At 38.9% G+C, this 12229-nt stretch overlaps 2 protein-coding genes across 5 annotated transcripts in view; both read right to left on the bottom strand.

The window, feature by feature from the left end:
- The window catches only part of LOC103391493 (interleukin-10 receptor subunit beta-like), a 15582-nt gene extending 14003 nt beyond the window's left edge, over positions 1-1579 (bottom strand). Inside the window, exon 1 of the mRNA XM_008327771.3 lies at positions 1331-1579. Coding sequence (XP_008325993.2) covers positions 1331-1499 — 169 coding nt within the window. The 5' untranslated portion in view covers positions 1500-1579. The remainder of the gene's footprint in view (positions 1-1330) is intronic.
- Positions 1580-3856: 2277 nt separating this feature from the next.
- crfb1 (cytokine receptor family member b1) overlaps positions 3857-12229 on the bottom strand; it is a 14873-nt gene continuing 6500 nt past the window's right edge. For 3 of the 4 annotated variants that reach the window (XM_025063818.1, XM_017039826.2, XM_025063819.1), the window contains exons 4-8: positions 11876-12030; positions 9024-9184; positions 7964-8120; positions 5749-5873; positions 3857-4819 (exon numbers count right to left, since the gene is read on the bottom strand). In XM_025063818.1, coding sequence (XP_024919586.1) covers positions 4055-4819; positions 5749-5873; positions 7964-8120; positions 9024-9184; positions 11876-12030 — 1363 coding nt within the window. In that variant the 3' untranslated portion in view covers positions 3857-4054. The remainder of the gene's footprint in view (positions 4820-5748; positions 5874-7963; positions 8121-9023; positions 9185-11875; positions 12031-12229) is intronic. The other variant, XM_025063817.1, reaches the window with a different exon arrangement.

The following is a 12229-nucleotide window of genomic DNA, read 5'->3' on the forward strand; positions in this document are numbered from 1 at the left end:
GACATCACCACCCTGGCATGATGAACCGCAGTGATACCCAGCCCCTGGTTCATGGAGCTGGGTCAATTGATGTCTATGACTCACACTTGATGCATGTCAAGATGCTTGCCATGGTCACATCTTACCTACATCCACTTCCTTCTTAAAGGGTCTGCTGTGGCTGGTAACACTCAATACATTACCGCTAAATTGAAACCCTCATGCTAGCAAAAAACAAATTCCTTTGGAAGAGCCTTCAAAGAAAAAGAAAGCTGCATTTAACAAACAATTCCAGGAGACCTACTTAAAATATGGATTTATTGTGACAGGTTATTCCCATGGACCGAGCCCACGCTGCAAAATATGCAGCAAACGGCTCTCTAAGGAGGCAATGAAGCCTTCAAAACTGCTCGGCCACATGGAGACCAAGCATTCTGCATTAAAAGATAAGCGAGATGTTACGAGGACGCGGCTAATAAAGTTGCCCTTATATGGCTCTAAAAACCAAATGGCAGACTGAGTGATGGTTCTTTCCGGACCTGTGACCAATCACTTTGTGAGATAAGATCAATTTCATGGTGCATTTTTTCATACGGTCGCAGCTATGGACAGCAGGCACTGCTATTTCAGTTATAACAACAATAGCCTTACTCAGTTGAGCCAATCAAATAAGTTGTTTACACTGCACCAGAGCAGACCTCGGTGGCAGTGATGTCAGTCAAATGACAGTGATGTAAGACAGCAAGTCATTACATCCTTTGAAATCTGTTACACAGCGACATCCAAGCATTTTAAAAAGGACATAATTCATCATTCATACATGTAAGTTAGCGCGCACATTTGTAATTTTTTGTTGTTGTATATGCGGAGAGGTCCTAATTTCATATTAGGCAACAGTGTGTCACTTTATTTAACTTAACGCAAAATAATTAAATGTTAAGCCTGCACAAACCCAACGTAGCACAATGGTGCAGGAGCCCCTAACACATTTTCTTGGTAAAGTTCAGTGGTCAACAGGTGACAAATAAAGAATGGAAACACAACTGCTCTGTCACATTTACCTAAAGGTACTCATTATTGTGTTTCATGAGACTAAGAGCCCTTGACCGCTGGTCACAACTGCTACATATACTGTTTATATGTTAAACGTTTATATGCTAACCTTTCACTTTTACTTTTCTTGGAGACAGAGAAAAAAACAAATAAAAACAAACGACAGCATCTTTCAGCAGGTGGACTTATCGTTTGATAAACACAAGAAAGTCTACGGAGGAGGAGCCTACACACTTCCAGTGAATAGCTATTTATCTGACATTTGAAATAATCGAAAACAAGTTTTTAAAAAAAATACCTGTGGCTTCGCTCAGCGCTGACAGCGTTAGGACGAAGGCGCATACACTTGCTGACATGTTGTAGAAAGAACGCAGGAACCAGTTATTGTGTGTGGTTGATTTACAGCAACTCACAGTGCATTTCCTGGTACGACGACACACGAGATGGCGGTTTTCGCGGAAGCTCATGACGCGTGACTAAAGTTGTAAAAGCCCTTTCAGTAGTTTCTTTTTCAACGAAGGCAAGGGCAGGAATAAATGGGAAGTACATTGTGTGTGCGCGCGCGCGCGCGCGCGACGCTGTGACGACAAAAGCAACCTCACAAGAGCATATTTGTGTGTAGGTGGTAGGTATATGTGTGTGTATATTTAATGTATCTATGGGTATTGCGCATGTGTATATATAACTATCTACCCTATCCAATATTATGTATAGTATCTCCTAGAAATAATAGTTGTATAAATCTGGTTGTAATACACCTCATACACTGTTATATCTGCTGGAACTGCCTAAAGCTAACTGTTTATTTAACCATTTAAACCTTGTTCACGTAAATGCTTTTATAATTATACGTATATTGATTATAAGGAGGGAAAGGAAAGGAAAGTGAACTACTGTACTTGTCATTGTGACACAGCACATCACTGCACACAACGAAATGTGACCTCTGCTTTTAACCCATCAACAAAGTAAACAGTGGGCAGCTTTACGCTCCCTGGGAGCAGTGTGTGGGGACAGTGCCATGCTCAGAGCACCTCAGTGGTAACTTGGCAGCTGGTGGACTCCAACCTGAAAACCTCCAGACCCAAGTCCGCTTCCTGAACCACTAAGCCACTAGTGCCCCCCCATATTATAAATACTACTACTACTACTATTATTGAGGTCGAGATGACTAGGCTAGTATCTATCTATCTACTGTATCTGTCTATCCATCTATCTATTTTAAACAGTCTTTTCCCCTTAAATACAGACATAAAAACAGTTGACATCACAAGCACATACATTATGTATTGTATGTGTGTGTCTATGTATATATACACATGGTAAAATAAAAAACCCTCTGTATAAAAGGAAAACCAGCATGGTCACTGAAAAAACTTGAAACGGACAAAAAGTAATAATAATAAAGAAAATCTGAACATTATCCAATGAAAATGAGACACTGCTTTTTAATAATAATAACAAAAAAAACAATAAATAAACTGGCCTGGACAAAAATGAAGGTACCCTCACCTTTTTTTTTTTTTTTTTTTTTTTGCACAACCTTTTGAGTAAACCGATTTAATGCATTAGTAGCATTAGCTGTTTGTTTCGGAAATCAAAACATGGCAGGAAGCAGACAGGACCCAAATGCAGCAATGGAGACTCACTTCACTATAAACAGGGCACAAAGCAGACTGACCCAGACTCATAGCAACAAATGCTAGTGTAAACACTGGTGAAATCCAGTATTAACATGGAGTTTACAGACTAGTCCCCTATACAGTATATCCCAGATGTGAACTTTTTCGGGCTTCACCTCAGTCAGGAACATTTGTTACAAAACACAGACTGGTTATGCTGCCCCCTGTTGTTACCCCAGAAACCTGGTGCAATGTTATGATTGTGGCTCAGAACATTTCTAAATTTATAACAAACAGGATGGCATTAATTACCTGGCAGTGGCAATGTGCTCTAGTGTTTAGCTGTACCGTAGGGCTTCAAGATACGAGTTTAATCCATTCCACAACAACACTCGTATATCAATCCGCTTGTATCTTGATTCCATTTTTAACATTAAAAATAACAAAAAAACAAACAAACAAGTAATTAGTTCCAGCCCCCAGAAATGTACTATTAATAAATTAAATTAAAATCTCCCCCATCTAAACATCAAAAATATAGATATAAACAAATATATTGATAATATGAAATAATAATAATTAGGAAAACATTTTATATTATTGTTATAAAAATAGGTAAAATAAGCCAGCAAGGGAGAGTGAGTGAGACAGTGCAACAGTGTTGAGTGGAAAAAATGGAGCTTGGTTGAGCACTCACAACTCGATGTTTCTTCGTATCACGAGAAAAATCTTCGAAAAAGTTGCTAACACGTATTTCGGGTAGCTCGTATCTCGAAGCACCACTGTATTTGCTTCCATGACATTGTTTAAGTTGATTTCGATATTTTTATTTAACTGCACCTGTATAAGCGGCGGGGGGGGGGGAGGCTTTGTTCATATGCGTGCCATATTCCATTATGGCACGCATATGGACATAAGTTTACCACTGCTGTAATGCATGAATGATAACAGCCTCCAGTCACTAGGGGGCAGCAACTCATACAGTGGTTTGTACAAAAAAATGTACGTTATATACAGTATATGCATGTTCGGTTCTCAATAGTATTTCAATTTACGGTGGTGTGGGTCGGGGGGATACAGGGGTGCATGAAAACCTCCCCGTCCCGTCCACGTCCCCAAGGGGGGGCCATGACAGAAAATAATTAAGAACCACTGCCCTAAAGCAACCAGAAAAAAAACATAGCTCCATGTCCTCCCTGTGAATTATTTGGGACGACTAACTTTGTAGGATTCTGTTGTTTTGATTTTTTTTATTGTAAAATATATATATATATATGTTAAAAAAGTATATTTTATAGCATGTCATGTACATATTGATACGATACACATAAGTGTATATAACCATGAATTTATATTACATTGTTGGATATTCACAAAAGTCACTAAAACCTTGTATTGTATCATCTGTGTGCAACATATTCAGAAAAAGTGTTGCTGTCTTCACCATTTTCTTCATCATCCTCTATCTGTTCACGATGCAACCTATACTCAGAGGTTTCTGTTTGGTCCTGCTCTTCTTCCCTCTGGTCCTTTCTAAAGTCATCATTTTTGCTGGACACACTTGGACGGTCACCTGTTTTATCTGTCGTGCTTAAAATGGTTGACTGCACTAAAACGGTTGTAACAGGTTCAGGTGTATTCTCTTCCTCTTTTCTTTCTTCTTCAGCTGCACTAAGTGCAGCCAGGGTTACAGAGAACAGATCGACATTATCGGTGTTGTCAAACATGTCAAATGACTGTTTCATCATCGTCTCTTCCTCTTGAATCTCTTCATGCAGGACTTCACCCGTAACTTTCTCAGGGATCACTTCGGTGGCCTCATCATGACACTTTTGTTCATATCTAAACTTCACCTCATGCTGGGCGTCAAGCCTCCCTCTCAAGCTCGGAGAATTCTCTAACACAGAAGGATCAACAGTGTCCGTCAGTTCCGTTGAGCTCACCCACAAAGTCTGTTTTAAAGAAAGCTGTGCGTCTCTGTCCACGTAGTTTCCAAATGCCTCTTCTTCATCTTGGTCCTCATCTTCTTCACAGTTATTGGCAGCAACAGGATGCACTGGTGTTTGCTTGTTGTCAATTATCAGTTTCTTCCCCTCTGAAGCTATAAAGACTATGCCTCCTGTGGTGCCCTCTGGTGTAAGGGTGTAGCCATTGCTCAGAATTGTCTACATAATGAAAAAGTCAAACAGTCAAAAAGGAGAAAGTTAGCTTCACAGCGTCATTGTTTAACTTGTTCTGTAATTTTGGTTCAAAACAAAGGCCTAGATCTATTGGGCTACCTAAGTACCTTTAAATTTAAAAATAACGGAAGAAGGGACTATGTATTAAGTTCTTTCAAAATCTTTCAAAAATGAAAAACATAAATGGTAAGGCCATATCAATTATGGTGTTCCTTCCTTTTGCCTCTGTATCTGCATGAATTAATTTGAGTCCAGAATATAGATTATAGTCAAGTGTATGATCGAACAAATATACCAAGTCAGTGCTAAAGATTATCAATTTAAGCAGCGGTCCTAAACCTTTTTTGCACCAAAAAGCCGTTACTGCGGACCGGTGATACAGCTCCATCATTCCATCGCTGCATCAAGGATTGTTACATTTTCAAAATAAAACATCTTTTAGACTTTATTCTGTTAGTATCAGAGTCTGAAAAGAGGCACGGTACCAAATGACCTAAGGACCGGCACCGACCCCCAGATATATATATTCTGTAGCAACATAATGACCCCAAAACGTAAAGTCACTGCCACACACAAAAAAGCAGAATAGGAAGTCCTGGAAGTAATGGCATGGCACACATTTGTCTTTCTGTCTGTCCTTATCCACATGAGATCAGTAGATAGTACTGGAAGATGTCTAAAATCCCCTCCAAACAGGTTTTTTTTCAAGTTGTAAAAAATGTACTTTAAAGACCTGGACCTGTTGAAGACAATGGTGATGAAGCAAATATTAATTTTGTTATGTTTTTGTTTGTGATTTTCTAGTATTCTTATTCACTGCATTTATTTCCATTTTATTAAAATAATTTTCTTTTGTCAGGTTAGAAATTGGGCCAAGTTTTACGCTGTACCACTTAAATGAAAAGATGCCTTACAAGTGATGTGGGCAGAGACCTCAGTTTGCAAAGGAATCCCAAGTAGTGGAGACAGAGAACACAGGCTGTCAGGAAACCCAGCACTGAAATCAGAACGCCAGCAGTTGTACCTATAACAACAGAATCTAAACACACAAACATGACGTGATTTGAACAACAGGGTTATCAGCATTCACTTCCTCCATCCAGACACATAACTGTCAAATGAATTTGATTGATTTTTATTATGTGATGATTAATTTGATTCAAATTTGTAAAATATTTTAACAAGGGATGATGGACGCTAAACACTATATCTAACAATTCCATCTTCCATCCACTGTGTCAATTTTTAAAAAAAGCACCTGGACAATTTCAAGTTTTAAATGCAACTCTAGACATGTTCTCCACGAATGCTATGAAGCCAAATATTGAGTTATACAGTATGTACTTTCGCACTTTTGCACTTTTTTCTTCATAATAGAAATATCATCATTTGGATTAGTCACAAATGAAAAACAGGTGTCAAACACAAACATTGACCTACTGTTATTTATCTTTATGCTACATCAATATCCCTTTCATGCATGACGGTCACTACAGTGGACAGCTATTAAAATGTCATTTTCTATGATAAGAATAGGTGTTTGATGGCAGTGTTGCATATAAGCCTCTACAGTGGACGCCTGAGAATCACCCAACACTGCCATACAGTGGTCAGCCTTTGCAACTGCAGAATAATTGTGTCAACATTCAAAAAGAAAATTTGGTGTATAAAAACAGAACCAAATCAGTTCTTATTTGTATGTCTAAAACACATAAAAACACTTAGTAACATTTTTTTAACTCAGTATATGGGTCATGCATCAAAGGGATATAGATATTTTTTTATTGCCTGTGTTTATTCATCCCCCATGTCTGTCGCAGCTAGTATTTTATTTGCAGCAGCAGGCCTTTGGGACTACTGCATATCCATTACATTAGCAATTATTAGGCTATGACGGTCATGCACATTCAGCACTGGGGTCCAGCCTGGGGCTTTATACACTGCATTCATATTACACTGTCATTGAACGGACATGTTTAATTTCCTTCTACCTTGAACTTAAAAGTAATGTCTTAAATTGAGAGACATGCCTTCTGTCATTCCCAGGACAACGTTATGAGCTACACACACACGAGCCTTTAGACCAGGGGTCACCAACTTTTTTGAAACTGAGAGCTACTTCAAGGGTTCTTAGTAATACAAAGAGCTACTTGTTTGTTAAATAATAATAATAATTCTCAAAAAGAAAACTAATGCTGTTCTGTAAAGTTCTGGGACATAAAGTCGTTTTTTGACTTTTGACTGTCACTTGACTATCGTTGCTAGTATAACTCAGTGTTTTCAAACTCATCTCGCAAAAAGTATATGTAATGAAATATAATGTTCTAGTTTAAATGACCTGATAATTAAATAAAATTAAATCTCAATCTGTTTAGTTGAGACGTTGATACACTTGCAGGAATTGAAGAAAGGAAAATCTCAATCTATTTAGTTGAGACATTGATATACTTGCAGGAATTGAAGAAAGACACAAACACAGATCTTCTTCAACAACTCTGATTATTTTTCTATCTTATTATAACAACTCTTATTATTTATTTTCTTTTCATAGCCATCTGCTGCCACCTAGCAGATAAGAATTTAATTGTTGTGCCTTTTAATGCTTTGACAAGCAGAGAAAAATAATATGCAATAAATAAATAATAGTTTTGGGACTAATGAATTTGGGAAGCACAGTGAAATCGGATAATTTTCCACAGCACACCTAATGATCGCTCACGGCACACTAAGCGTGCCACGGCACAGTGGTTGGGAATCACTGGTGTAACTGATCTAGAAGTACAATTTCTAAATAGTTTTATTTTTAGAACATACCCCATGGGCACCTTAGGTAGTCCATATGAGCTAACAGGTGCCCCGGGGCATCACATTGACCCCTGACCCCTGCTTTAGAAGATGCTTCCTTTAATGAACCTCCATGATTTACTTGATATTTTCAGTCCTCACTTGTTTCGGAGCTCAATTTTTTGAGGCGTCGTCAATTCTGATCGATTATGGTTGTTGCTCATTAATCCAAAAGGAAAATGAACCCATCACAACAGTAACAGCTCGGTATGTGTGGACCCTAATGTGTGATGTGTACTCCGGTAAAAATATCAGTGTATAATTATCAATGACAGTGCTGCTTACCTTTCCGTGACTTCACAAAGCTGGTGAAGACGCAGGTCCATGCAGACGGCTCTGTGTTTTTGTTAAGAGTCGTCTCTATATGCACTTGCACACAGTATTCCACACCTTGGTTCAAGTTACGAAGTGTGTTATTCCTTTTCTTTGTTACATAGTCAATCTTTGGGGTGAACACAAAAGAGAAAAATAATTAAAATGACTTCACTACTTAACTACATTAGTTAACTTCCTTGGACATAACTACCGTAATTTCCGGACTATAAGCCTCTACTGTTTTTTCACACGCTTTGAACCCCATGGCTTAAACAATGATGCTAGCAAACAATTTGGCTAGCAAAGCGACCGCAAGCGATCAATGACTTCTGGTAGGCTACTGTGTGTTACACTGGTGGGGCACGCGAGTGAGAACGGTAGCAAAAGTTAAGAGCAGTTTGAGCTCTGTCATGTTGAAGCGTGAGTTGGTTATACAGGAGCTGTTAAAACTCTGTTTATGTACTGCTGGGCTCGGTGTGGCTGATAATAAAGACCCCCAACTTCACTCCTTCTGTTTACCTCTGCTGCAGACAAGCACAAAGTGAAGGAAGTTAGCCACGGATCTAACGTTAGCTTCGACCCTGGAGCAGATCACTAAGTCTCCCCTGTGCATTTCAACTACGGTCGGGGCCTAAGCAGGGAAGAGCAAACGGGTTTGGGGAAAAAAAAAATTAATTAAAAGTGAAAAAAAAAATCTTTCTGTGTAAATATCCCATGTTACAACGTGGACACCTGCGGCTTATAGATAAGTGTTAGACATTATTTTTTTTCTTTTTAAATTTAGTAGGGGCAGCTTATATTCACATGTGCTCAATAGTCTGGAAATTACGTAGATTAGTTATGTGCAAGGAATTCAATCAGACACAACCGAATTTTACACAATGTTGGCCCTACTCAGTAAAAAGACACTTTGGCACATATGCCACATATTATTGTCACGGCAGTTTTACAACTCTCAAATGAACAGCCGTACTTTTTTAAAACCACTCCCTACCCCTCAAAATAGATAAAGCTGACAAAAAATATTTACCACCATATCTTTGCCGCGTTTGCACAAAATTCGGAATCGAGCACTGTAGAATTTCTGGATATCAACAATTCCTGAGTTGTTATCGGCCTCTGGCAAGGAAATGGCAAGTTGGAGGCAGTCACCACATCCGGTAAGTGACAGGATAGGAGGACCTAATCTTGCTAGTCAAAACAAGAAGGACAGCAACATTTTATTTCTTTTTTTGTAGCTGGAGCAAGTTTCACAAATAGTTTTACCGGCATATATTTATTAGGGGTGCAACAATGCACAAAATCCATAGTTCTGTTTTTTTGTATTTTTCAATACAAAAAAAGTCATTTCCAGATCTTTTTTCAATACAAAAAAAGTCATTTCCATGCTTTTCAACTTGAAATTACTAGAATACTACATAGAATTGTTTCAACTAAAAGGTAAAGTTATTAATGTACATTAAATATATCTGGTGCAGGTATACCGGCCAACCAATACTATTGGCCAATTTGAGCATATTTATGTAATATATGTAAGGATTACTAATATATGTAAAGATTACGATTAATCAGGGGATTGTGTGCAGAATACTGGTGCCAGCCACACCAGTATTCTACAGAGAACAACAAATAAATATTACCAGACCTGTCGAATTTGTATTCCCTGTCAAAGTTGTATGCTTTGCGTACTGCGCATGCCCACAAAAGAAAGAATCAGTATATGGGCGTACAAATCTTTAAGTGCGCGTTATAACCTGATGCGCCTTATGTATTAATTCTGGTTGTGCTGACTGACCTCGAACCGATTTTATAAAGCCAAACCACACAGCGCATCACACATGATGTAACCCAAATCCATGCAACGTCGCGTCGTGCCTTCCAACACCCGGAGACTCTGCGTTGTGTATTGTATTGTCGATGTATGGTGCAATGCAGATGAAGCACGGCTGTCGATTTTTCCGTGATCAAGAACTCTTTCTATTTCTCCTTTTTATCGATGCAGGCAAAGCACACTCACTCTCTCTCTCTCCAAAACAACATCCGCACTTCCGCACGGAACAGCGTCAAAACAACAATACGGTGACCATCCAGAACGAAAAATAGCGACATTAGTGACTGACTCTGGAGGGGCGAACAACAACAATAGTTTCCTCCCGTGTCACACTACCCTTTTCCACAAATCTCCATTCCTATTTATCTTTGATTCCATGCGCACCCATCTCACCGATATAGATGGTTTTCCGATAATCGTTATTACCCATGATGCAGCGCGCCGCCGGCCATGTTGTGCGGCAAAAGTGAATAGGTAGACGTAAATAATCGATAATGACAACAAAAGACGAGAGTATTAAATCGCCGGAGATTGATGAGACGAAATTGTTGTATACCGATCAACTGGACACAATTACCAAGGCAAGATACTTGGACAAGTATCCGAAAATAACGGATGGAAAAGACCCATACGAAGTCAACAAAGCTAAGTGGAGGCGGGCGGACATTGAAAGTTGGCCAGACAACGTATATCATTCGGTATTTATTAACACCCAATTAATACAGCGTGTTAATGTAAAATCACAGTGGCATGTACGGATGTATGTCTTTTGTGAACATCATCAGAATAACGGTTTACATGGAGGATTTACGTTTGCATTGTGTGCATTTCTCATGTATGCAAAGTACATTTGGATATATTTTAATTTTGACGTTGAACACATGAATTAAATAAAAAGTATAATGTAATTACCAGAAATAAAGTGTTCAGGACAGACTTTGTTATGCCTTTTGCTTGGATCTGGGTAGAAATTAGCACGGTTAATACGTAAAAGCCATAGCATCCTTTTTTCTGTCCAAATATCCTCCGTCAGCTTCCCTTGGTGAAGCCCATCCGGTTTATGTCAAAAAACTTCATCTTGCGATCTCTCCATTCCCAGATCGGTATTTACCATTATCAGTGTTCTTTTATGTATTTAATATCTATCTATACGCTGTTTGCGGAACTATGGGTAGTAGCGTGACGCCATCGGAAAACTACCTATTGTCAAAATCCAACTGAAGCAAACTAATTCGGAGCTTACCATCATTCCAGGTGGATTGACCAAAGAATACCAACCGCTAAATATTGGTGTTAACTGGGCGTTCAAAGTTCAATTGCGAGCTGCGTGGGAGCATTGAATGGCAGAAGGCCAACACACATTCAACAAGACAGGGAGGCATCTCCAATGGATCGTAAGGAATCTGTCTCAAAATGTCGTCTGAGCTTTCACGAAGGCCGTAATCATCACTGAACAGCTAAGTAACAGCAGTGAGACTGAATCGGATAATGGGGCGAGTGGGATCCGGGCCTGCCTGATTGTTTTTCGCGTAATGCGCCTTATAATCCGGTGCGCCTTATGTATGAAAATAGACCTGTTCATTGATATTGCACTTTATCCGGTGCGCTTTATGGTTCAAAAAATACGGTACTAGTCCGATAGCTTAGCCGTTGGATTTGTATGCGGGTGTACAAATCCGACGGGGCATACAAATTCGACAGAACACCGGATCACCTGCTCCCCGTAAACATGCAGTGCATTCGATGATCTCTGCAGTATTCTATCAACAGTCTAACTCTGGATACCTTTATAAACTCAGTATTTTAATTAGTTTACATATCCTGATGGCAATTAACCACATTCTTTGCACAATGTGTCAGATATATACATAATATGACACAACACATGTCTATTGGTTGTGTTAATGATGCCTGACTGTAGCAACTTTAGCTTTTTTGTCATGTACAACATAGAGAAATCTGTATCTACAACCTAATCATGTAGTGCAGATAAAGATATTAAATCAACACATACCTGACAAAAAAAGGAAGAAACAAATACTGTCACGTACTGTTTTGGTAGGGTGTGAAAGTGCAGCTGGTTTCTGGGGAGCGGTCTTGGTTGGATGATGCCAGGACAGACAGATTATATCTTCGTTCGTTTTCTAGCTTCAACACTATGGATGTGTTTGTTGTCAAGCTCAGCTGTCGTTTGTGTCCAGGTACCCTGCACAATGGCAAAAACAAATTAAATTAAATCAATCATCTTTTAGCAAGAATTGTCTGGCCTAAAAGGGAAAAAATCAGTATTTAAATAAACAAAAAAGACATTTTTTGCAACACATATACAGACTAATAAATAAAGTAAATGAAATTTGGGTTGGGAAATCCAAGACACCCGCATGCCATTCGTGACATACACTATA

Source organism: Cynoglossus semilaevis, chromosome 16 (genome assembly GCF_000523025.1).
Source record: "Cynoglossus semilaevis isolate Cse_v1.0 chromosome 16, Cse_v1.0, whole genome shotgun sequence".
Classification (NCBI taxonomy): Eukaryota; Metazoa; Chordata; class Actinopteri; order Pleuronectiformes; family Cynoglossidae; genus Cynoglossus; species Cynoglossus semilaevis.